General features: G+C 42.0%; 1 protein-coding gene across 2 annotated transcripts in view; it reads right to left on the bottom strand.

Moving 5' to 3' along the window:
- The window catches only part of FGF14 (fibroblast growth factor 14), a 509,370-nt gene that overhangs the window by 128,315 nt on the left and 353,080 nt on the right, over window positions 1–27,975 (bottom strand). For both annotated transcript variants that reach the window (XM_083168618.1, XM_083168619.1), the window contains exons 2-3: window positions 18,253–18,363; window positions 7,959–8,062 (exon numbers count right to left, since the gene is read on the bottom strand). In XM_083168618.1, the coding sequence (XP_083024744.1) occupies window positions 7,959–8,062; window positions 18,253–18,363 (215 nt within the window). The remainder of the gene's footprint in view (window positions 1–7,958; window positions 8,063–18,252; window positions 18,364–27,975) is intronic.

Genomic DNA, 27,975 nt, shown 5'->3' with positions numbered 1-27,975 from the left:
CAGTGTCTCTAGTAGTCAAATAGCCGTGGGTAATTGAGCTAGTTTACACAATGTAAAGGAGACTGGGGGACTTCATGAGGAGTTCCCCATGTTCTCCTAGTAGAAGTGGGTTTCTTAAAATATAGCTTTTAATAATGTATTACTAAAAAGATTACTAGACAAACATGTAACTTAAACTGGACACACATACATAAATAACATTAAAAAGGAAAAAGGAAAAAGGAAAGAGCGGTGCACGATACGGTATTGGACAATTTCCGTCGTGAGATAATTTGTGGTTGCCACGGAGGGCAGATGCGTACACCGTTTGTCAATCCTTATACAAATATTAATATCACGTCAAATAGTGAAGTTGCGCCAAATACAGATCTAGGATACCAGTCTACTCAATAATCTAAGGGTGCTTCTTTTAACGTTCACCCAGTGTCTGGTATCCGCTATAGTCTTCTTGTGTCCCACTGGTAGGTCAAATTCTAGTGGATCTCAGCCTAGGATAGCCAGCCGATTCTGGGCTATTCCTGATATCTGAGAGGTAGGGTTCCAGAAAAGGAAGATAGATGCAAGAATAAGTGGGTGATCTGAAGATTCCTATGGGGGTGGTGTGAGGTATTCCCAAACCAACTTTATATACCTTCAACAGACAGGCAGTGGGATCTGGTCAGTCCGCAGAAGGTCCCCCTTCCTGACTGGCAGGTCCCTCGAATCCTGTGGTCAGCTACCACCAATGTAAATCGTGTGGGCTTTATAGGTATTGTGGGGGAGCACCTCCCCTCAAGGTCTCGAAAAAATAGTGATTGGCTCTGTACGGGCCCTTGCGTGACAAGCGGCTGCTGCCCAGCTTTATATACCTTATGACCAGAGTGGAATTAGTACATGTTGTTATCCGAGGAGGTCTCCCTTCCTCAGAAAATGTTTTCAACACAACTGGCAGGCTGCCACCAGTTTGTATTAGGTGGGCCCTTTAGGGTATTGCGGGTGAGCGGGCCTGTGTGCACAGCAGGGGGGTTCCTAGATAGGGAGCCAATAAATAGGGGTGCTGCTGTCCAATTCCTCCCCGCGTCTCCCTGTTGAAAAGAAATTTTTCAGTGCATGGAGATACTAGGGGATAGAGACTGGGTGAGCGACCCTGAAAAAATAGAAGAAAGAAAGTGCTGGTGTGGTACGCTGCTGTCCTCCACTTGTGGCTGGCCACAGAGGTGGGGGATGAGCGGTACCTACGGTTTAGACTCCAGCCGAGACAGAGAAGAGTAAGTGGATGAGATATTGGAAAATGAGTTATAGATATGTTTGTAGAATAACTCTATAATATAAGAGAACCGCTAGCTCTATGGATACTTAAGTAGCTGGCTGATGTCTACAAGGAGTAGTTTTGAATCTGGTTATAAATCGAGACACATGTCTTGCATGCCTCAGTATACACTATACCCAGACTGTCCCAATATTGTTATGAGCAGTATGCGTATTGGGTACAAACTATGCGGCTGCAGTTATTTGTTGGGAATCACAGAGAAAAAAGCGTTTAATTGCGCTACCTAATGGTTATTACTGTATACAATTTACAACAGAGTAGTGCAGTTACAGTATGATATAGGCTCATAGGTACAACCTGTATAACTTTTTGTCGATCAAAGAAGGACAAATACAAGCTCATAAATGCAGACTTAGTTAGCTGCTGTTATATAAGCTATACAGTGTTTATAGGTATTATTGTCATTGTGAAGCATGAGTAACACAAATAGTCTGCAGAGTTTAGAGAAAATTCTCTGATGAAGTTTGCACTTCTGAGATACTCTGTACCCAGACAGTCCAAATACTGTTCTGGGCAATACAATTATAGGTATCTATTTAAGCGACTGCAGTTATTTGTTGGAGATCACAGAAAACAGTGTGTTTCTAAAGCGTTTTTGATGCGCTACATATAGGTTACTGCTGGATATAATTTTATAGCATGTGGCTTACCTGCACACACACCCACTCACCCTGAAGAAGCCTCAGCAGGAGGTGAAACGATCGTTGGTGGAAGTGGAGTGTCGCCATTACAGATACGATCCCCGCAGCGATAGCCAGCAGCCGCCCGGATTCTCCCAGCACAGCGGGCGCATCAGCGCGCTTTGAGCCGCTGCATATCCGGCACTAGGCAACAGAGGAGCAACGCTCCCACAGACGTATTCCCCGCAATCTGTAGCCAGCAGCCGCCCTGGTCCTCCGGGCACAACGAGCGCACCAGCGCGCTCTGAGGTATTTTGTATTCAAACTGATCCCTACTAAGGGGTAGCGGCTTTGTGAATTTTCAGGCAACCGCTTATCCCACCATCAGGGCATCACCCGTAATATTGTTCCGCTCAGACAACAGCAGCTATTTAGCTTATTAGCCAGACACCCGGCTACCCTCTCTATTTATGAGAGTTTGCCCCACAAAGCTAACAGTATTTGGAGACATTGTATTGCATACATACTAGTAGTCAATTAATCTACATATATGAGCTCTTATGCTGTTTTTCTTTTTGACTAACAAACAGCTATAAACGCTGTACCCAAGAGCCTATGTCTTACTGTGACTATACCACTTGTTATAAATTGCTATAAAATTATATCCAGCAGTAACCTATATGTAGCGCATCAAAAACGCTTTAGAAACACACTGTTTTCTGTGATCTCCAACAAATAACTGCAGTCGCTTAAATAGATACCTATAATTGTATTGCCCAGAACAGTATTTGGACTGTCTGGGTACAGAGTATCTCAGAAGTGCAAACTTCATCAGAGAATTTTCTCTAAACTCTGCAGACTATTTGTGTTACTCATGCTTCACAATGACAATAATACCTATAAACACTGTATAGCTTATATAACAGCAGCTAACTAAGTCTGCATTTATGAGCTTGTATTTGTCCTTCTTTGATCGACAAAAAGTTATACAGGTTGTACCTATGAGCCTATATCATACTGTAACTGCACTACTCTGTTGTAAATTGTATACAGTAATAACCATTAGGTAGCGCAATTAAACGCTTTTTTCTCTGTGATTCCCAACAAATAACTGCAGCCGCATAGTTTGTACCCAATACGCATACTGCTCATAACAATATTGGGACAGTCTGGGTATAGTGTATACTGAGGCATGCAAGACATGTGTCTCGATTTATAACCAGATTCAAAACTACTCCTTGTAGACATCAGCCAGCTACTCAAGTATCCATAGAGCTAGCGGTTCTCTTATATTATAGAGTTATTCTACAAACATATCTATAACTCATTTTCCAATATCTCATCCACTTACTCTTCTCTGTCTCGGCTGGAGTCTAAACCGTAGGTACCGCTCATCCCCCACCTCTGTGGCCAGCCACAAGTGGAGGACAGCAGCGTACCACACCAGCACTTTCTTTCTTCTATTTTTTCAGGGTCGCTCACCCAGTCTCTATCCCCTAGTATCTCCATGCACTGAAAAATTTCTTTTCAACAGGGAGACGCGGGGAGGAAATGGACAGCAGCACTCCTATTTATTGGCTCCCTATCTAGGAACCCCCCTGCTGTGCACACAGGCCCGCTCACCCGCAATACCCTAAAGGGCCCACCTAATACAAACTGGTGGCAGCCTGCCAGTTGTGTTGAAAACATTTTCTGAGGAAGGGAGACCTCCTCGGATAACAACATGTACTAATTCCACTCTGGTCATAAGGTATATAAAGCTGGGCAGCAGCCGCTTGTCACGCAAGGGCCCGTACAGAGCCAATCACTATTTTTTCGAGACCTTGAGGGGAGGTGCTCCCCCACAATACCTATAAAGCCCACACGATTTACATTGGTGGTAGCTGACCACAGGATTCGAGGGACCTGCCAGTCAGGAAGGGGGACCTTCTGCGGACTGACCAGATCCCACTGCCTGTCTGTTGAAGGTATATAAAGTTGGTTTGGGAATACCTCACACCACCCCCATAGGAATCTTCAGATCACCCACTTATTCTTGCATCTATCTTCCTTTTCTGGAACCCTACCTCTCAGATATCAGGAATAGCCCAGAATCGGCTGGCTATCCTAGGCTGAGATCCACTAGAATTTGACCTACGGGCTGTACCAGTGGGACACAAGAAGACTATAGCGGATACCAGACACTGGGTGAACGTTAAAAGAAGCACCCTTAGATTATTGAGTAGACTGGTATCCTAGATCTGTATTTGGCGCAACTTCACTATTTGACGTGATATTAATATTTGTATAAGGATTGACAAACGGTGTACGCATCTGCCCTCCGTGGCAACCACAAATTATCTCACGACGGAAATTGTCCAATACCGTATCGTGCACCGCTCTTTCCTTTTTCCTTTTTTATGTTATTTATGTATGTGTGTCCAGTTTAAGTTACATGTTTGTCTAGTAATCTTTTTAGTAATACATTATTAAAAGCTATATTTTAAGAAACCCACTTCTACTAGGAGAACATTGGGAACTCCTCATGAAGTCCCCCAGTCTCCTTTAAATTGTGTAAACTAGCTCAATTACCCACGGCTATTTGACTACTAGAGACACTGCTTCTTCACGTATTTACCCAACAGGTTAAACGAAGTGTAACCCTTTTTCAACCTATATACAGCTTCTGAAGTTAGGCTCGTTCTGCCGTGATCTCTCTTCAATGCTGTCAGTAAAGACAGCATTGAATAGGGACCTGCCGCTATTTCCCCCTTCGGACTCCCCCACAGACTTCTAAGGGACTTCAAATACTTTTTAATTTTAAAGTATGTCATCTGTTATTTATGCTAAAAAAAGTTTAATACATTCGATAAGAGGATATGAAGCCATAGGTCTACACCCTATAAATAGGGAGAAGGCCCATAGCTTAGCATTCAGATTACCAGCACTTAAGGTAATATAGCCTAATTGCCCATTATCATTTGACTATGACATGTTTGTTTTTATTGTTGAAATCCCCAAAATAATGACGTATATATATATATGTTTATCTTTGAATAGGCTTTTTTGTTTTAAAGCCATACATCTGGATTGGCATCAGTTTATCATTGATTGGTACATTTTTTTATATGGTTATTCACGTTTATATTGATTGATTTATTAACAAATGATAAAGGATATCTTTAACTAATAATCAGGTGATTTTATATGATTTTAAGTATCTGGAAGGACATCAAATACTTCAAACCCTAATGGCGATTCCAAATTGAATGCAATAATTATGGAGTCTAACCGTAAGCCTATCATATATGTATGTGCAAACTAATAAAGAATCACAGAATCACTTAATATAAAGTCATATTTTAATTTTATAATCATTGTATTTTTTCTAGATCCACACCAAATAAGGGATCTCTTATCTTATACTACTATATAATCCAGAATTATATTTAGGGGTAGGTAACTCCCCCTCAAAAAATTGTCTGCCCTATCCAGATTCTATGGGGTACAGACGTTGCAAAACCTGGGGTTTCGCAGATGCAGTCAGAACTCTGCTTGTGTTTCGGCCCCATCAGGTCCATTGTGCAGGTGTCTGGACCCAGCCATCAGCAGGAGCACTCCTTTCCAGTCAGCATGGCCAGTGGCAGACCCCTCCTACACACAGGTAGGAACCTCTGCTTTTAGACACAGTGCAAGTTCATAAGGACAGAATAGGGGCCTGTAGAGGCATCCCTCACTCCCCTCCTTGCCCACCGGTAAGGGTTGTATTCCCTATATTGACGATAGTTCTGCTACTAATTTTACCCAACAATGACTTATGCTCTATAATACTTGAGTGCCATTGCCACATACTTTAAAGAACAAGAGAGTTTAAAGATAAAATGTAAGGAATTTCAAGGTAAGAGAATTATATGGTGTGATCACAAGATAAGGTAGCACATAGACAGTCTATTTTATAATTGGTTATGTTTGTTACTTTATTCCTGAATAATACGTTTTTTTAAGACCCAGACACTAGTGTTACAAGACTCAAAAACAATGCCTTATAAGTGATTTGGCAATACAGTACATAACATTTTGCAAAGTCCAACTGAAGTACAGCTAGAGTACCATAATGAGATATCTAGCGATAAAGTGTAACTTTATACCATGTGTCTACGGGGCAGATTCAATTAGAGGCGATGTGCTGCTCGTTTTCCTATGCACCACTATAGGCGGGTAATAAAATACTAGCAATACCGTGACTGACATATGCCATTCTAGATGGCATCTTGCATCCAAGTTGCTATATGAATTGTCCACTATTAAAGGTATATAAGCACTGTTTTTCTTGCTCAGCCCCAGTGTTTAAGTATAATCTTATACTGTATATATACATCGCATTTACATGTATCACTTTTACAGATGTTGGGGGGTATTCATTGTTGGTCGATATTTCCGACAGGCAGAAACATTGTCCGTTTTTGACATTAATAGGTCGAATTTGCATTTGCCTATTTCAAATTACTCGCCAATCCCCATATTTTTTGTCGGAAATGGACACTAATTTCGTCAATTTAGCATCCGTTATGGACAATTCTGCTTCGACTATAAAAAATGGCTGATCAGGGAGGGGGGGGGGGGGGTGGTCATCTCGCCAGGAAGCCATCTGCAGCTGCTGCTGTATCATCGCTGATACTGTAGCTGTGTCGGCTGATGCACAGTACTGACAGCCGCTGGAGGGAGCTGGGGAAGAAAGGGGAAAACAGCCAACGGATGTTAGCGGATGTCGAGAGAGAGAGACAGGCAGTGTGCTGATGTCAGTAAAGGGAGCCCTGCTGACCAATCTCCCCCTGCTCCATACAGGGCTGTCAGCACTCTCCCCCGGCTGCCTCCAGCGGCTGTAAGCTCTTCCTGGCTCCCTCTGGCAGCAGTCAGCTCTTCCCCGGCTCCCTCCAGCAGCTGTCAGCTCTTCCCCAGCTCCCTCCAGCATCTGTCAGCACTCTGTAGCAGCAACCACAGCTACAGTATCAGCGCTGATACAGTGGCCACTGCTGACAGGCTACCAGGCGAGATGCACGCTGCCCCCCAGATCTGACAATTTTTTAAGTTGTCGAATATGAAAGCCTTCAATGGTGACGAAAACGACAGCATTGAATAGGTGAGTGCCGATATTTCCACTGGCAGAAGTATCGGCACAGATTAAATAATCCCAGTGCTGCCTGCTCGCTGTCACAGCTCGCCCGGTCAGTATTCAACTGAACCCCTGCATACGCCGATTCCCACTCGCTCTGTTTTGGAGTGAGAGGGAATCGGTGTATGCGGCCGCAGAAACAGCGAAACCCACAGCTAAATGCAGCGGGCTCCCTGCATTAGTCGCTGTTTGGGGGAATCCTCGCCCTCCTGCGACAGCGAGGATTCCCCCGGAAAGTTGAATATGGTGAGCGGCCGTTGTGGGGGTTAAACAGCGAGGATCACTTGTTTTCTGTGATCCTGCCGTTTAACCCCCTCGCCAGCCGCACTGAATATGGCCTATGAATCAGTAAAATATTAGGTTCCGGGACTAGGAAAGAAATGAAGAGTTGATGCTTTAAAAGTGTTCAACTCTTGCCAATGTCTTATGGAATTAATATATTTTGTTGTTTCCATGAATATAGTAATAGTTTTTTCTAGCGGATATGTACTGGACTGAAATACTGTATAATTATCAAAGCACTAAATCATTTTAACAGGGGGGAATTGGTGCCCCATCATCTTTGTATTACATCAACACAGTAAATCTGTCCTAAACTAGTTATGTTATTTGTGTTGTTTCATGAATAATTCATATTTAAAATTGGTGTTTCAGAAAATAATAATTTGCACAACTACTGTAACATGTTGTATATTACTTGAGTGTATCATTATGCCACATATTTGACATTTTCATATTATGCAATAGTTATTTCTTTACAATTGCTGCAGTGACATTTATTGTTTTAATAAGAGATTGTAAGCCGTTAACAATACATCTGTATCATTTGTTCACATTTCCCATTTTAAGAAACCAATAAACGAAGTACAGTACTCACTGATGTATACAGGTATCCTTCTCCGTTCATTGCAATGTATAACCCCGTTTTTACACCCTGGATTGCAACAACGCGAAGACCCACTGGTATGAGGTTGAATAACGCTGTGAAAAAAGACAGAATTTTTTAAACGTAATCTACAGTACAGTACTTTGTTAGGTAAATACACGAAGCATGCCTTCATTAATCAGAGATTCACAGCACAGACAACTACTATTTCTCAGTGCAGTAAAAAGTTATTACGTGACAGAAAAGTTGAAATGTGATGCGAAGCTTCAATATATGGGAAATATGTTTTGTTTTAAAGAAATTTTGCTAGTATAAAAGAACAAATGTTTCCCAAATACTACGATTTAATATCTATGAGTAAAAATAATATGTATATAAGATAGATGTATACTAAAGTGTCCTGTGGGCAATGCCATGCACCCTTTTTTATGGCACGCTTAACTAATGCTGGCCACACATCAGACCAACTTTCCTCCAACCATCCAACTAGTTGGTTGGATGTAATAAAAACCTGGTACTGGATAGGAGCAAATGTAATTTGTAATTAAGTCATTTGTTTCTCAAATCGGAAAATGGACAACAACTGTCACTCAGACAATGTACTGTAGTTGTACCTATTTGATTTAAACAATTTCACTGAATGTTTTTGCCCATTCTCCTGAGTTTGTGAGCAAATTGCTTATTGGCATTTGCCCCCATACAGTACCAGATTTTCAGTCCAACTAACCAACTAGTTGGTTGGTTGGAAGAAAGTTGGTCTGATGTGTGGCCAGCATAAGATGGGTCCCTGTTTGTAGTGCCCAGATCAAACTAGAAGTGGTAGTTAGTCTTTATGTGTTATCTACTGTACATACATGTCATTATATTACTGAGGTGTTGTACTAGATTCCTTTAAGTTAGATGGCACTTCATGTAATGAAATACAAGCACACATTAATTAAAGTAATAGATATGCCATGGGAATATATCTGGATGGCAGGTGGCTGGGATGCTGGGAAGAATATTAATGTTAGAATCTCAACAGGGGTCCAGTAAGTGTATTTACCTTCCCCCTGCCCCTAACCCTCCCTCCCAGCTTACTCTATCCCCCCTACAACCTAACTATCCCTGCTAGTGCCTAACCTTCCTACCCTGCATCCCAAACCTAACCCTCCAGCCCAGCAGTCTGACCATAACCTCACCATTCTAAGTGTTTAATCTTAACCCTTAACCCACAGCCTACACCTAACCTTCCTCTGCCCCGGCAGCCTAAGCCTACGTTCCCTGCTAGTACCTAAATGTAACCCTGCCCCCCCCCCCTATTCCCCCCTTCAGCAGTGCTTACCTGCTCCATATACTTTGGGATGACGGCAGTAGGCATTCTAGCTGCCGGCATCTTGTCCACTTGGATGTGTTAACTGCATCCCATACCATGTACTGTATATAGACACTTTCCTTGACACAGGAGTTTGCGTAACTAAAGACTATGAAGAAAATGCTTGTATGTTGTACAGACAATAATAAACTGTCTGTGTTGCTGCATGTGTTAATAGATGCATGATTACAGTGGGCCTTATTTTAGTTCACTCTTTCTGACAAAATCCTTCTTAGATGGGCAAAACCATGTGCACTGCAGGTGGGGCAGATGTAACTTGTGCAGATATAATTAGATTTGGGTGGGGTTTTACTTCAAAGTGAGATCTATATTGCAGTGTAAAAATAAAGCAGCCAGTATTTTCCCTTCACAGAAACAAAATAACTCACCCAAATCTAATTCTCTCTGCACATTTTACATCTGCCCCCCCCCCCTGCAGTGCACATGGTTTTGTCTATCTAAGAAGGATTTTGTCAGAAAGAGTGAACCAAAATAAGGCCCAGTGTGAGATATGAAGCATAAGATTTCACTTGGCTATTTAAAGTAAAAAAACAGCATGTTTAACATTGCCCTTCAATATAGATCTTTCTATGAAAAGCGAAATATATATATATATATATATATATATATATATATATATATATATATATATATATATAACGACACTCACCCAGCCTCCAGGAAGGATAGGAAAGGACCAGCACTCACAGGTTTGGTGAAAAAAAGAAGTTTGTATTGGCGTTCTTCACAGCATGATAAGATTACAAGCAGGCTGACCCAACAGCCGTTTCCACTGGATACCTTAACCAGTCTTCATCAGGGGTGCATGAAGGTAACACTGGACACATTTAAATAGCAAAAAAACGAGCGCCAAAACCGCCCAGTACAATTCAAATGGGGAGCTGTCAATCAGCACCTCACAACTGAGCATACAGCGCCTGTCAGATGACGCTGTCAGGGGAGTGTGCCTGCATGCGTCATGGGGGAATCCCTGTGACGTGTGCCTGTGTTAACCAAATAGCCTGTGTAATGAATCACCAATGCGTGTTGGTAACTGAGAAGTGCAAACTTAAAATGAAAAGAATTAAGTGACCCCGCAGAGTGTACAAGGTCCGGCATAATGAAGGGAAAGTGATTCTAGCGTGAGAGGGGCTGTGCGGGGATCGATGTGTTACATAGCCACATCGTGAAGCGGGGAAAGAGAACAGTTGCATATACATGTATAGTGACACCAAAACACCTAAAACAATAAGTCCGTCCAATGCGCTTGGACAGTGCGCGGCGGCACCTGTCAGCGCATGAAAGAACATCACATCAGTGGGTCCATACCATAACACACGGCGGTGTCTCCATTTCGGCATGTACAGCATATTGTGTGCACGGCGGCACGGGTAGGAAACATGTCAAAGGGTATAGCAGTAATAGCAGTCTTTGAACATTCAGTTCCTGGTGCGTTGGGAGAGACCGGGGCGACACTGAGCTGTGTCGACCTTGAAGTTATTCACAACATATTTGTAAACGTCCAGGAGACGGTGTAGGCACCACACCATTGCGTGCTGTCAGAAGCAGCTAGTCATTGTAGACAGTGTTATAATACAACTGGCGACACAATTGTGTGTCGATTAATATAGTCCGCAATAGAAAAAGGGGGTGGGCAAATCGCTGGATTAAGGTGAAGTAGCTATTCCTTCAACCCTGTATGTAAAGAATATGTACAAAACGTTGCGTATGGATGTAATTAAAAAATGGAAGAGGTTTGTGACAATGTAACCATTGCTGGCTCATGTCACTCACCCCCCAATCTAACTCAGATGTCAAGTGCCGCTAAGTGCAGGCTGGATGGAAAGCCATGTGTGAAAGACCCATCCTTTGGCATATTAAAAAGGACCGGGCTTATGAGTGTGTATGTGCAGAAAGAAAAATAAAAAATATAGATACAAATATAAATGATGGGGTTTTTTTGGTACAGTTCGGTACCGTTAGTGGCTTTAAAGAAAGCACCCCATTTTGAAATCTTCGTTGAGACCGTGCGGAGCAAGTGTGTTCAAACGGTATATCCATTTGAGTTCTCTCTGTAGCAGCAGTTTCTCTCGGTCACCCCCTCTTCGTAATGGGGGTATGTGGTCAATGATGTGACATTTCAATTGACCAATGTTGTGTTTTTTATCAAGAAAATGTCTTGCCACTGGCAGATTTTTTAGATCCAGGTTATCAACTGTGGGTGAGAGACTTTTTTTGATTGATGATTTGTGTTGACTTAATCTTTCTTTGATGGTTCTGATTGTCTTTCCCACATAAATCAGTTGGCATGGACATAAGAGGGCATAGACTACAAACCTGCTATTGCAGTCGAGTTTGTGTCTAAGGGAGAATTTTTCTCCATTGGCTGGATTGCTGAATGATTCTCCTGTGACAAGGAATTGGCAGTTTGCGCAGCCTGCACATTTGTAGACACCATTTTTCCGTGTAAGCCAGTTGGTTGGTTTAATGATGTTAGCCGAAGGATCAGTTACCACCAGCATGTCCTTTAGATTGGGACCCCTTCTATAGGCAAATCTTGGTGGGGTATGGAGCACTGTTTGTAGAGATGGGTCACTAGCAAGCAGATGCCAGTGTTCCAGTATGGTCTTTTTCACAAATTTAGAGGCCACTGTGTATGTGCTACAGAAGTTTAATCTGTTAGCATTGTCAGGGTTTTTCACAGATGTTGTGAGCAGATCATTTCTATCGAGCATAGAGACTCTATTCATTGCATCTTCTATATCATGTTTATTGTAGCCCCTCTCAAGGAAGCGAACACACATGACACCAAGGGCATCTTTAAGAGTAGTGGGGTCAGAGTTCACTCTACAAACCCTTAGCAGTTGCGAGTAGGGTAAACCCTTCTTCAATGCATGCGGGTGAAAACTGTCCGCATGTAGTAGTGAGTTTTTATCGGTAGTTTTTGAAAAGATTGTTGTTGACAAAGCCCTATTGTGTAGGGTAATTGTGACATCCAAAAAACTGATGCTCTGATGACTGAAGTTGCTTGTGAATCTTATGGTACCCGGGATTGTGTTCAGGTAATCGATGAAGCGTATTAGCTCGTTCTCACCACCGGTCCATAAGAAAAACAGGTCATCAATATATCTCACGTACAGTTTGATGTGTTGATTGAACAGTTGATTACCGCTGATGTGCGTTTTTTCAAATGTCGCCATGAATAGATTTGCGTACGATGGGGCCATGTTAGACCCCATCGCCGTCCCCTGGCGTTGTAAATAAAATCTGTTCTGGAATAGAAAATAATTTTTATTCAAAATTATATTCATTAAGAGGGAAAGATATTCCACCGGTGGTCCTTGGTAATGAATGTTGTTGGAGATCATATCTCTACTGGCTTGTATTCCTTGGTCATGGGGAATGCTGGTGTAGAGACTGGAGACGTCCAGTGTCACCAGTAATGTGTCTTGAGGTAGGTCCTTAACATTGTTAAGTTTGCGCAGGAAGTCTGAAGTGTCTTGTATAAAGCTTGCTGTATGCTGTACCACGGGCTGTAAGTGAAAGTCCACAAGCTGAGATAAAGGTTGACATAGAGACCCCCTAGCCGAGATGATAGGGCGGCCCGGGGGGTCAATCAGAGTTTTGTGGACCTTTGGAAGGGTATACAAGATGGGTATTACTGGATGTGTTTGAGTAAGAAATTCGGCGGTCTCCTTGCTGATATAGAGGTTAGTTAGGCCCAACTGAATAATGCTATCGATCTCTTTCTTGAATCCCCAAGTGGGGTCACGATCCAAGGACAAATAGCACTTGGAATCTGAAAGTTGATTATGTGCTTCCTTGACATAGTAAGAGTAATCCATTAATACAATGCCCCCACCTTTATCAGCTGCCCTAATAATGAGTTCTTTATCTTCTTGTAGGGTTTTGATTGCTGCTTTCTCCAATTTGCTGATATTATGATATGAAATTTTCTGTTTGTCCATGTATGGACTGGTATCTCTCTTGAGGACGCGTAAAAAGGTGTTGATTGAGGCATTAAGGGTTGGCGGGTCAAATGTACTCCGCTTCTTCAGAGTGCTGGCACCAGTATCCATCCCGCCTCTGTTGGGAGGCATGGGGAATCTTTGAAAGTGGTCCCTCAGTCGAAGTTGCCTTCCTAATTTGTACATGTCAACTTGCCACCCAAAACTCTCTTGGGTAAGGGTGGGCACAAAGGAAAGTCCTTTATTCAAAAGAGTAATTTCAGCCGGGGAGAGTAAATTTTTGGACAGATTGAAGATCACGGACCCTGTTGGTTTTTGTTGCCCCGACGTCTGTCTTTTTCGCCCACCCCTGCGGGTGGGTACAGCAGGTTTTTTGGGGGGCGTCTTGGTCTGTCCGCCCTGTTGAGGTATTGTGTATCTTGTCCAGAGCTGGATGGAGCGTCAGAGTCGCTGGCAGAGGTGTGGGTTTCTATGTCTGTAAATTGGGTGTTGGGGCGTCTCGCTGTCCCTCTTCTGTATTGTTGACGCGGCCGTCGGTTTTCTATTCTTGAATACCAAGTATAAACTCTGTTTTCCTTGTAATCGAGTTTAACTTGCTTGTATTTCGTTTTCTTAAACTTCAATAGGTTCTCTCTGTATTTGGTAAGCTCAGTGTCAAGTTTCTTAAGTAGATCACACTCAGGGACATGGAGTGCAATGAATAGAGTCTCTATGCTCGATAGAAATGATCTGCTCACAACAACTGTGAAAAACCCTGACAATGCTAACAGATTAAACTTCTGTAGCACATACACAGTGGCCTCTAAATTTGTGAAAAAGACCATACTGGAACACTGGCATCTGCTTGCTAGTGACCCATCTCTACAAACAGTGCTCCATACCCCACCAAGATTTGCCTATAGAAGGGGTCCCAATCTAAAGGACATGCTGGTGGTAACTGATCCTTCGGCTAACATCATTAAACCAACCAACTGGCTTACACGGAAAAATGGTGTCTACAAATGTGCAGGCTGCGCAAACTGCCAATTCCTTGTCACAGGAGAATCATTCAGCAATCCAGCCAATGGAGAAAAATTCTCCCTTAGACACAAACTCGACTGCAATAGCAGGTTTGTAGTCTATGCCCTCTTATGTCCATGCCAACTGATTTATGTGGGAAAGACAATCAGAACCATCAAAGAAAGATTAAGTCAACACAAATCTTCAATCAAAAAAAGTCTCTCACCCACAGTTGATAACCTGGATCTAAAAAATCTGCCAGTGGCAAGACATTTTCTTGATAAAAAACACAACATTGGTCAATTGAAATGTCACATCATTGACCACATACCCCCATTACGAAGAGGGGGTGACCGAGAGAAACTGCTGCTACAGAGAGAACTCAAATGGATATACCGTTTGAACACACTTGCTCCGCACGGTCTCAACGAAGATTTCAAAATGGGGTGCTTTCTTTAAAGCCACTAACGGTACCGAACTGTACCAAAAAAACCCCATCATTTATATTTGTATCTATATTTTTTATTTTTCTTTCTGCACATACACACTCATAAGCCCGGTCCTTTTTAATATGCCAAAGGATGGGTCTTTCACACATGGCTTTCCATCCAGCCTGCACTTAGCGGCACTTGACATCTGAGTTAGATTGGGGGGTGAGTGACATGAGCCAGCAATGGTTACATTGTCACAAACCTCTTCCATTTTTTAATTACATCCATACGCAACGTTTTGTACATATTCTTTACATACAGGGTTGAAGGAATAGCTACTTCACCTTAATCCAGCGATTTGCCCACCCCCTTTTTCTATTGCGGACTATATTAATCGACACACAATTGTGTCGCCCGTTGTATTATAACACTGTCTACAATGACTAGCTGCTTCTGACAGCACGCAATGGTGTGGTGCCTACACCGTCTCCTGGACGTTTACAAATATGTTGTGAATAACTTCAAGGTCGACACAGCTCAGTGTCGCCCCGGTCTCTCCCAACGCACCAGGAACTGAATGTTCAAAGACTGCTATTACTGCTATACCCTTTGACATGTTTCCTACCCGTGCCGCCGTGCACACAATATGCTGTACATGCCGAAATGGAGACACCGCCGTGTGTTATGGTATGGACCCACTGATGTGATGTTCTTTCATGCGCTGACAGGTGCCGCCGCGCACTGTCCAAGCGCATTGGACGGACTTATTGTTTTAGGTGTTTTGGTGTCACTATACATGTATATGCAACTGTTCTCTTTCCCCGCTTCACGATGTGGCTATGTAACACATCGATCCCCGCACAGCCCCTCTCACGCTAGAATCACTTTCCCTTCATTATGCCGGACCTTGTACACTCTGCGGGGTCACTTAATTCTTTTCATTTTAAGTTTGCACTTCTCAGTTACCAACACGCATTGGTGATTCATTACACAGGCTATTTGGTTAACACAGGCACACGTCACAGGGATTCCCCCATGACGCATGCAGGCACACTCCCCTGACAGCGTCATCTGACAGGCGCTGTATGCTCAGTTGTGAGGTGCTGATTGACAGCTCCCCATTTGAATTGTACTGGGCGGTTTTGGCGCTCGTTTTTTTGCTATTTAAATGTGTCCAGTGTTACCTTCATGCACCCCTGATGATGGTTAAGGTATCCAGTGGAAACGGCTGTTGGGTCAGCCTGCTTGTAATCTTATCATGCTGTGAAGAACGCCAATACAAACTTCTTTTTTTCACCAAACCTGTGAGTGCTGGTCCTTTCCTATCCTTCCTGGAGGCTGGGTGAGTGTCGTTATCAATTGTTTATGGACCCTGCACCGCCACCTATGACATTTTATACTTTCGAGTGCCGTCTTATATCTACATATATATATATATATATATATATATATATATATATATATATATATATTTGCAGGGTGAATGGAGAAAACAAAAGCATAGTTGATTAAAGGGGCTTTACTATAAAAAAAACTTCTGCAAGCCAAGTGTCCTGAATGTACTTGTCTTCTATGTATCATATAAAAGCATCTATTTCCTTACATTTGAGACATCATTTAGCTACTTTGCTGTAGATGCATATAGAAAATGGTTCAAAATATAAAGTACTACATTACGAAGGGACTTGTATGCTGTATAATTAACTACCCATAATCATTGCAACGTGGACTGTAATTTGTTCTACTCCTTATTTTAATCTCAGTAATGTTGTTAGTTTATAAAAAAGGGAAAATGATCAAGTCATGCCAAACAGCCCAAAAATGCATATACACCCGTTGTCCAATTAGGAGAATGAGATACTGCAGTGTCAGAGGTATATGGAGCCATACTATATGTTCTTACTATTTAGTATAAAGATGGGAAAAAATCCATTGCAAGGAAGAAGGACCATAGATTAAGTCTATGTGAGTAAGGCAAATGGCAGGAATGCAAATAGCAAATCAACACACACATAGACAAAACAAAAAGTATAATAAAGAAGCGGCATATTGTTTGGAAGATGCATTAAATTAGCTGATTAGGACGCAACACCAAGTATGAAACAACCTGCAGATCCCATGTGCTGCCCATGTGCTGCATTAGCATGTACAGATTGTGGTGTCAGATTTAAATGGATCTGGATAGCGACCAAGCAAATCAAAGCCAGAGCTCTTCAATAACAGAAGAGTGAAGAGAGACCTACAAGGAGGAAATGTTATGGTTTCTGTCAGCAGCCTACGTCTGAATCCTTATTCCAAACACAATTGGAAAAGAGCCTTTAGTCAAAAGCTCCCAACTTTAAAACAGACCTATACACTCCTGGGCTTTCTGTTCACTGCATAAAAACATTCCAAGACACGTCATATAATCCCTAGACTGCTGCTGGAACTAGACTTGGTGTGGCTGCATACCGATATACTTCACACCAAATAATGCTAATTGGAGATGTGGCCAGACGTGTGAAGACAGTGTCCTTCCTTTCAGTTTTAGCCATGGGGCTTTCTATAAATTGATGGTCTAGAAGCAAAGCAGATAATGTCTCAGATGACACTTCATTACAATGTCTGACTGGACTAGAAGCAAAGCAGAAGCATTCACAGATTCTAAACTGAACCAATATATACATGACTCACAAACCAGGGGTTATACACTGCTCAACATTCTGTTATCACAGGACAGAAGTCACACTGTATTATACTCATGTGTCAGAATGGATTGTACTCTATAGCTGGGGCCAACGTACTGTTAAACATCCTGCCTTGTGTGCAGGGATGTACTGTTCCGTGGTGTTATGCAGAACCCCAGCAGGTACAGTATTCTGTTTTACTGGAAAACAATCAGTTATGAAAATCTTGGCCACTTGGCATTTACTAAAGTATTTCTAATGGCCAAATGCCTCCTTTGTTCTAAATGCTTTAACTAAGATAAGTGAAATTAGAAAATTGATAAAATAAAACAATAGTCTTCCTCCAATGTATAAGGTCGTTTGTTGCAAAACTACAAATACAAAAAGTCTAAGCGACATATAGGACAAATACGCCCCTTTACAGTCATTGGTACTTATACAAATCTAAATCTGAATCATACACACGGTAGTTTGGGTGCTAGATATTAATACTCTAGGTATTGTTATATGTTAGGGGGTTATTCACTGTGGTGGCTTGCAAAAGCTGCCACATCTACTGGGTCTAAGCCTAAAAGTTAAAAGGGCAATGCTTTTGAATATTAACCAAGGTTTTGCTATTAAAGTATGGCCTTTTCTTTTTACATTTTGCATTTGTAAAAAGGGAAGTGTTGGCATTTGAAAGCAGCCACTTAGTAAATAAATCTGACAATTTCTTAAGGAATAATTCTAACATATCCTAAAACAATATACATTATTATTTTGTTTATATAGTTTAACATGCAGTTTACTAATATATAAGAAATCTGTTAGATTCAGTTTTTCTCACATAAAGCTATGGAAGTTTACTTAATAATGACTTGTACTCACTAGAATTGCTGCTGTCATCCTTGGTTCCATCGAGAGTTCCATCTGGGTGCATTTGCAAGTAGTAACCTTGCCTGCAATATAACCTGGTCACTATGCCCTTGAGCTGGGGATCTGAAATACAGACATATTGTGACATTAGACTCAAAATGTTACCATTAATTACTTGTCTTTCTCTGGTCTGGGCCCTAAACTGCACTGGCAAACTCCTTTTCTGCATGGCTGTCTGAGCTAGTGTGAGAGTAATAGGACTGTGATGGCGATTCCAAGAGAATCTGGCCATACCAGTTTTGTGACCTTTTCAATCATATTAACCCCTTGTGACCTTATCTTATCACTAAACCAGAGGGGCTGTAGGCTACATAACACATACCACATACAGCAATCAGCACAATGTTTTCAAACAATTCCTAACGTGTGCTCACTATCTTCCTATACATTAATGGAAAGACAACAGGAAATAAAAACAAACCCTTTGGAAATTACTGTACTTTGTGGACTACTATGTATTATTAAAACAGTTATGACATAGAAATGCATTTTATTCCAAATATTTGCAAACTGTGAACTTTTCATAAGCCCAGATGTGTTTCAATAATTAAGTTCTGCTATATTCCAGTTTACCAATTAAATATATAAAATAATTACATGCAACTGTAAAGGCCCATACACACAGCACAACACAGCTATTTAGCTAAGTGACATGCTTGAACAAAGCCCCACAATCTAGAGAAAGCCAGTGCAAGCACTAACCCTCCCTGATGCACGGGACCGGGCATCACCATAGCTGCAGGTCATACACACGGAGCGATCAGTGCTCCATTTCTAAGCGATCTGGTCAGAGTAGAAATGGGGCTGAAATCACCCCGTGTGTATGCCCCTTAACTTCATCAGAAATATATAAATAAAGTAGACTGCACAGAATTAATATATGTGAATACTACTCATACTTGCCTATTATCAATGAATGGCCAGGAGACTCCCAAAAATATGGTGGTGCTCCTAGCTACCTAGAAAAGTGGGCAAGTACTTCCCCATGCAGCCACCTATTTACATGGTAAAAGTGTGGGGGGGGGCTGTTTGGCAAGTGATGCAATTCATGCTGAACCACACCTTCATGGCCTTGCCCCCACTTAATAATAGCATTGTGTAAAGCTGGATGGAGCCATGATGATGCAATCACATTATTCTGCCCACTTACCAGTGGCAGCCAGGACATTGGTCAGTATGATACTACTGTATTTTTATTAAGTTGACTACAAGTCATACTTGCCTACTTTAAGTGTCTCTTCTCCGGGAGAAACAGCTTTTCTGGGGCGGGGCTTGCCATCATTAAGCCCGCCCCACTCCTGTAACTGCTGTGACTCACGGATCATCGGGGAGAGGGTGGTACTAAATTATGTGATTTGCATCATATTCTCCCCACCCCCTCCCCAAGGAGCCACAAATGCCGGTATTTCACTGGCAGAGGGAGGGGGTGAGGGGGCCCCACTAAATGCGGGAGGCTTGCCCACCCTTCCTGGGTCCCGCGTGGGCGATACGATTTTTGGAACCCTCCCGGCCATTCCGTGAGGGTAGGTAGGTATGCTTCAAGTTCAATATTATCCTTTCTAGTAAATACATTATTATTGATACAGTATAACACTTTGACTACCCCCATTCAATATTATCCTAAAAAAACTGCATAAAATGTGTTTAGCTTTCATGACATTACCATAATAGTTTTTAGACATGGAAGAACTGTAGATCTGTTTTACTTCATGTTTTATAAATAAGGAGCTAATTTTACAATATTATCCCTTTGATGTTGATAGTATAGAAAAATGGCTACCCACTAGTTTGTGGTTATCAAACAAACCTATCAAGCAAGCAAATCTGTTACTAGCTATGTAATGGACAGCAACATTCTCTTTTTACCATGCAGAGGAAATCCCAAGCGATCAATTTTATTTTATCTTCAGGGCTCCCTTCATTAAATATAAAAGAACTGTGGAAGTGTGGGTAATAACTCTATTTCAGTTCCGTTAATGTTAATAAAAATCACCAGCATTTATAAGTGAGCATACCGTAGAATGTTACAGCTAGAAATAGCAAAACTGTACAAACACACAGGCAGTAAAACATACTGTAGTAAGTTGTTGTAATTGAGACTCATGGTCTTGCACTGGTCCATTATTACAAAATTAACATAATACCTATTAAAGGGCCTAATTTAGTAGCCGATGGAGAATAGCAAAAACACGGTATTCGGTAACTTTTCTGCACAAGTGCGCACGCAATTGCGAACATGCGGGAGCCATGAAACCGTGGTTGCCTTCTGCCAGGGGGCGACAACGTGGCATTGGGAAGGTGTAGACACATTTTTGAGTGGGCATGGGTTGGACAACTCAGCCGTGTCCAGACTGTTTGTGAAACGCAGCCTCTGTGACCCAAAACATGGCAGTCCTGTGTCTGGCTCCACAGCATAGGGGGCAGCCTTGCCTTGAGCTGGGAGACCCCTCTGCAGCCTGAATCAGTCCCACAGTCTCTGTAACTATCCATTCTCTATACAGTCATTTTTAAACGTACATGTTTCCACAACGACATAAGTTGTATCCTCCATGTCAATGTACAGTATATTTTCAGCATCTTCTAACATGCACATTGTGTAATGCCCCCCATAAAATGAGCAGTGGAGAAGGGGACGCATTACATAGTTAAGCTAGTGTCAACTCTAGCTTGCAGTTAGGGCTGCATCCACAATCCGCAGGTTTTTTGCTTAGAAGTTCCCTTTTCAACTGTAGAATTTCAAGATTCCCATCGTAAAGGGTATAATGCCTCATTATCCATAGACAAATACAGCTACAATATAAACAAGTTAGACATATTAATGGACAGTACAGATGGTGTAATGGTTAGCATTACTGCCTCACAGCACTGAGGTCATGGGTTGGATTCTCACCATGGCTCTAACTGTGCAGAGTGTGCGGATATTCTCCCTGTACTTGCGTGGGTTTCCTCCGGGTACTCTGGTTTCCTCCCACAATCCAAAAATATATTGGTAGGCTAATTGGCTCCTAACAAACTAACCCTAGAATGTATATGTGTGTACATGGTAGGGAATATAGATTGTAAGCGCCACTGGGGCAGGGACTGATGTGAATGTTCAAATATTCTCTGTAAAGCGCTGCAGAAAATGTGTGCGCTATATAAGAAACTGTTAATAAATAAATAAATTTACTTGCTTACTAACCATCACAGAAGTGAATGGGAACACTGTCACCAATTACATCATTATACCCATCTCCTTAAATAATTGGTAATTCTGTATTGTTATTATCTGATTGGCTACAGCATGCATGTCCAAACTATGGCCCTCCAACTGTTGTGAATAGTTTTGCTATTAGGGGATGCTAAATCTATGGCAAGGCATGCTGGGATGTGTAGGTTCACAACAGCTGGAGGGTCACAGTTTGGACATGCCTGGGCTACAGGATGTTCTGTCCACACAAAAGTAAAATATAGGTACACATGAAAAAGGAGAATATAAAGAATAGTAACATGACAATTGATACCAAAAATTTGAAAATTTTTGAAAAATGAGAGCCACTGGTCTAACCCAGTCCATCTAGACCAGGCATGTGCCAAATTTTGGCCCTCCAGCTATTGTGAAACTATAATACCCATCGTGCTTTGCCACAGTTTTGTTAGGGAATGCTAAAACTATAACAAAGCATGCTGGGATGGGTAGTTTCACAACAGCTGGAGGGCCACAGTTTGGACATGATTGACCTAGACACACTTAGCTGTAGATCAAAAACTGTTATTTTTTATGTCAAAATTGAGATTGAACAACCAAATTAGGGCAGCTGTGAGGTATTGTAACATATAAGTGCTATGACCAAAGCCATAACACTCATGTTCTTCCTATTGAAAGTTGTTTTCCCTACTGCACCAGTAAAAATGGATACATATTGGCCTTCTAATGACATCTTTGTTAAAGGGAGTAATACATATGCCAAAGTAAAATGCTGCACTTCCTTCCTAGCACACAATAAATGTCTAAGTAACTTGGCTTGGTGGAAAACAATAATAGTTATGTAGCTATTATATATTGTAATAAAAATTACATTGAGGGACTTTGCTTTTATCCAAAATAATCAGCAAGCAGCTGCCGCCAATCAGTAGCCACTTGTTCCCATCCAGATAAACACATTGGAGGGAGAAACAAGTATGAAGCCAAGGTACAAGACCAATGCCATCTGGTGTATGTGTGTAGGAATTAAGAGCTTGAACCTGGTGAATAACTAATTGCATTTACAATTGTAAAATACAAAATCAAGAGGTATTCTGTCTAGGCATTTATAGACTTTATTACTTCAGGATAATAACTATTCCTGCATAGCTATACTTATACCTAGAATTACTATTACAATGAGATGGGTAATATGTAATTGGTCATGAAAGAACACTCGACATTATTGTAAAAGGTTAGATATGTATTATATTCAATTGCATACTGTAAACAGAACACTTTAGAAAGATACAAAATGCTCCTAAATTCATTGTTTGTAAAGCTCCTTAGGTTTGATGGATTGGGGGATTGATAGATGTTTACCATCTGCTAAGGGGGTGTAGACAGCCACTACCTGGGTTGGTCAGCTCAAGGAGGCCATTGCTGTATCAAAAGTACAATAGGTTGTTAATGCAAACACAAAACTGAATTCACTGGAAAAAAGAATGACACGGGTCATTGGAAAGGGCCTCATTGGGGCCAGTGAAACCCAGTGCACTAAACAGCTTCCTTTCAGAAAAGAGGATGGCTTCACAAGAAGGGGCGCAATCTCATAGCTAGACCCCATTTTTATCACTCATGGGACATGTCCAACATTCCCAGAGATGCCGGGTGCCCCCAGAGACTCAGTGAGCTCCCCTTCAATGACAGGTGCTGCATGATGATCTCACAATCCTGCAGCCGGCTTCCTGTAACTGAGGAGGAGCTGGCATTTTGGTGTTGCCCCTTGGGGGGGTGACCTCCAGGGTCTGGCCACTTGGGAAGTATTATCTTGTCGTAGTCATGTAATTATAATGATTCTTTCCCCCTGATGGCTAAACCACAACTCATTAGCCTTGTTCTACAAGCATTTATCTGACGCAATTTTTTAGATGCAGTGTTTTTGTAAGTATCATTGTCAGTGGCATATTTATAATGGGTGTAGTGTGTATGGTGCCCACACCGCACATGCTTCATCCATGTTTTATGATGCTTACTCCACCGTAGTCTCGCGACAATGGCAACAGAGCTGCGGAAATCTACGGAAAAATGTCCAATGCGCCATTTTTATGGAGATCTGAACATGCGCATTTATGGGCATGCTGGGACTAATAGTAATTATGCTTAACATAATACTATATATATATTTATATATATGTGGGGTGTCTCCTTTAACAGAGAGTGGTCTGCACACCAACTTGAAGAAAAAAGGCATTTTATATTGATGCAAGATAAATCAAGCACATGGCATTACATTGGAATCAAAGCAAAAAGGTGCAGGTTACTTATCCATAGCCCATAACATCATCGTAGGGAACCCGCCACCGATCTCCAAAGCCAAAATACCCGACAGACTGTTTCGGTGGGGTGACCACCTTCCTCAAGGGTACAAACATTACTGAAATGCTAGCCATATATAAAGGCCCTGACGGCGCCAAAATCAGTTCAAACAGCACTCACCTGTCACTTAATCTCACCTGGTATACCTGTGCGGTGAAACGCACATGACACGCACTTCCGGTGTCCAAAATCCGGATAAACTGAAATAAGTCCCAAATAACAATTGCTAAAGTACAAAGTCACCTGTATTGCACTGCCCGCTGACCCTACTGCACGAGCACAACACCGCTCACCCCCTCCGGCGTGAGTGGCGTGTCCGGCTGTCAGATGACCAATGCGGCAATTAGCGGATGACCAATGCTACAAGCCGCTACGTTTTGACCCCACATCTACCTACTCTAAAGAATTGGACAGTATATTATCAATGGGTGTGACTAATGGATGGATAGATGAAGACACTTGTGAGTTTTTAACTCAATTGTATCCAGTCACCCCTTTGATCTATATACTGCCCAAGATACATAAGACCCTCCAAAAGCCCCCGGGTAGGCCAATAATTTCCTCCCGTAATTCATTATGCCAGAACTTGTCGCAATTTGTGGATTTTCATCTACAGGCGATAGTTCTGGAGATTGACCTTATCCTACGGGATACCTCTGACTTTTTGTGTCGGATTGACAAAATCGACTGCGTACCGATCGATTGTTTGTTGGTAACATGCGATATTACGAGCCTGTATACCAACATAAATCATATTGCAGGTATTGATGCCATCAAACGGATAGTCACCCACAGTCCAGCGTACCAGGGTCCTCCGGTTGAATATTTTTTGTTGTTAATTGATTTCATCCTACATAAGAATTATTTTCTTTTTGATAATTCATTTTTTTTGCAGCTACAGGGCACGGCCATGGGCTCGAATATGGCCCCGGCCTATGCCAACTTGTATATGTATGATTATGAAACATCTCACATTTTGAACAATAACTCATATTTTTCTTTTATCAACTCATATGTGAGATTTATTGATGATATTTTCTTTATATGGACCGGAGGCCCTGAGAAACTGGACTTATTTATGAAACACCTTAATGGACTACCTGGCACCATCAGGTTTTCATACATAAGTAGTCCCACAAATGTGTGTTTTCTTGACGTAGACGTGAGTGTTAATCTTGGTAAATTGTCTACTTCTATCTACAAAAAACCAACTGATACTAACTCCGTCTTACGGGCAGAAAGCTTTCACCCACCCGCGTTAAAAAGAGGGTTGCCTTATTCACAGCTTCTTCGTGTGGTAAGGATTACCTCGAACCCTGATGAATTACCAACAGCATTGAGGGCGATGGGTGATGACTTTACTTCCAGAGGCTATGACAATCTGGAAGTTGAAGAGGCCATCAAAAAATGTCTTCTATTGGATAGAGGAATGTTGTTGACACAACCCAAGAGGGATAAAACTATCAAAAGGATGATTTTTCCCACAACTTTTTCTATAGCTTCAACTAAGCTGAGGGAAGTGGTACTTAAGCACTGGCATATACTGGAATCTGACCCAGTTATGGGCACATTTTGTAGTGAAATCCCGATGTTTGCCTACAAACGAAGCAGCAACTTTAAGGATCAGATTACGTTTTCTGACATTAGCCCAGCCCCAAAGAAAGGTACATGGCTTGGATGTAAGAGTGGCGCATTCAAGTGTAGTGGCTGTGTCAATTGCCAGCATATGTTAACAGGTGATGTTTTTTGTAACCCCAGGACTGGCATTGAGTTCAAATTAAAACATCGCATGAACTGTGATAGTAAATTTGTCATTTACGTCATCATTTGCCCCTGCAAATACCTGTATATCGGAAAAACGATCCGGATGCTTAAGGAACGAATAGGAATGCATCGTTCATCGATTAAAAAGGCTATGACTGTTCGTGACCACACCACCCCACCGGTGGCTAGACATTTTTTTGAGGTTGGCCATACTATGAAGGACTTTAAATTTATGCCTCTTTTTCAAATCAGGGCCCCTAAAAGAGGGGGTGACCGACACCTTACCCTCTTACAGAAAGAATGTGAGTTCATCTATAACTTGAATTCCCTAGCTCCGGAGGGCCTGAATGAAGAAATTAATTTGAATGTCTTTCTGTAGTGGGACTGCTTATGTATTTATGTCATAGGTGATTAATGTATTATACTGGGTGGTCTTGTAGGCTGCCACAACCTTTTTGATGCTAGACTGATTCAACATTTACTATAATGGCGCACCTTATACTTATATAATCTTTTTCTCTTGATTATCACATTTATTGCATTGATTGGGGCACACTCAATGGTGAGGTGTGGTTTTTTTATTATTACATTTATGTGTTATATTTTGTATGGCATTTTTTAGAATGATGATATTTGATATGCAGAAGATGAAAGCACTCCCAATGTGTGGGCCAAATGATGTGTGCCATTATCAGTGACAGACGGCCTTATACTCACTATAAGTCTATTTTCCACCTTGGGATCTAGTTATTTATTCAAATTATTGATTGCCCCGCACGTGTAATATTGTTCTTATGTTCCATATATTTTGTCTACGTTGGCGCCCCTGTCATGGCCGTGCGTTCCACGGTCTGACTGTGTGTGTTTCAGCGATGACGCTTTAGGATATCCTGTTTAGTTCACCCTGCCTGTGCTGACGCAGGTGTCATGGCCGTGCGTTCCACGACCTGACGGGATGCGTTCCAGCGGCAGTTAGGTGAGCACCCGCCGGAGGGGGTGAGCGGTGTTGTGCTCGTGCAGTAGGGTCAGCGGGCGGTGCAATACAGGTGACTTTGTACTTTAGCAATTGTTATTTGGGACTTATTTCAGTTTATCCGGATTTTGGATACCGGAAGTGCGTGTCATGTGCGTTTCACCGCACAGGTATACCAGGTGAGATTAAGTGACAGGTGAGTGCTGTTTGAACTGATTTTGGCGCCGTCAGGGCCTTTATATATGGCTAGCATTTCAGTAATGTTTGTACCCTTGAGGAAGGTGGTCACACCACCGAAACAGTCTGTCGGGTATTTTGACTTTGGAGATCGGTGGCGGGTTCCCTACGATGATGTTATGGGCTATGGATAAGTAACCTGCACCTTTTTGCTTTGATTCCAATGTAATGCCATGTGCTTGATTTATCTTGCATCAATATAAAATGCCTTTTTTCTTCAAGTTGGTGTGCAGACCACTCTCTGTTAAAGGAGACACCCCACATATGCAATTTCTTATGTGATCTGGCACCCAGAATTCACACCCAATGGTGTGCGGTTTTTCAAGTGTACATATATTTATATATATATATATATATAGAGAGAGAGAGAGAGAGAGAGAGAGAGAGAGAGAGAGAGAGAGAATAGCAGCATTGATGTTATTTGCAATATTATAAGCCCCTGTCCATAACTTTAACTGAAATTTATTTAATACATGATGAGAAATTTGAACTGCAATAAAATTATGGCAATTTAAAAACTCTAGTTGTATTTTTGGTACTTATGTAGTATCTGGGCTGCCGATTTTTTGATTGTATGCCTTAAGTTAAGGCATACAATCAGATGCGATGCGATATCGCATCGCATACGATGCGATACGATGCGATGCGATGACCCGATTTTTCCATAGGATTCAATGTTAAAATGGACTGAGTCCATTTTAACATGGAATTCAATGGGAAAAAGGGGTCCTTTTCATACCCCTACTATCCAAGTGGGCATGGAGTTGGATATAAACCTGTGGCGAGCGTAGCGAGCCACCGAGCCCGAAGCGTGGCGAGCGAAGCGAGCCCCGCGAGGGGACGGTATTCTGTGTCCCCTCGCGGGGCTCGCTACGCTCGCCACGCTTCGGGCTCGGTGGCTCGCTACGCTCGCCACAGGTTTATATCCAACTCCATGCCCACTTGGATAGTAGGGGTATGAAAAGGACCCCTTTTTCCCATTGAATTCCATGTTAAAATGGACTCAGTCCATTTTAACATTGAATCCTATGGAAAAATCGGGTCCATCGCATCGCATCGCATCGCATCGCATCGCATGCGATTTGGTCGGGTGCGATGCGATGCGATGGACCCGATTTCAAAATCGGCAGCCCAGTTACTACATAAGTACCGTATTTTT

This window comes from Crinia signifera, chromosome 2 (genome assembly GCF_055691185.1).
Source record: "Crinia signifera chromosome 2, ASM5569118v1, whole genome shotgun sequence".
Taxonomy (NCBI): Eukaryota; Metazoa; Chordata; class Amphibia; order Anura; family Myobatrachidae; genus Crinia; species Crinia signifera.
The sequence above is the reverse complement of the archived record's forward strand: the minus strand, read 5'-3'. Positions and strand labels throughout refer to the sequence as shown.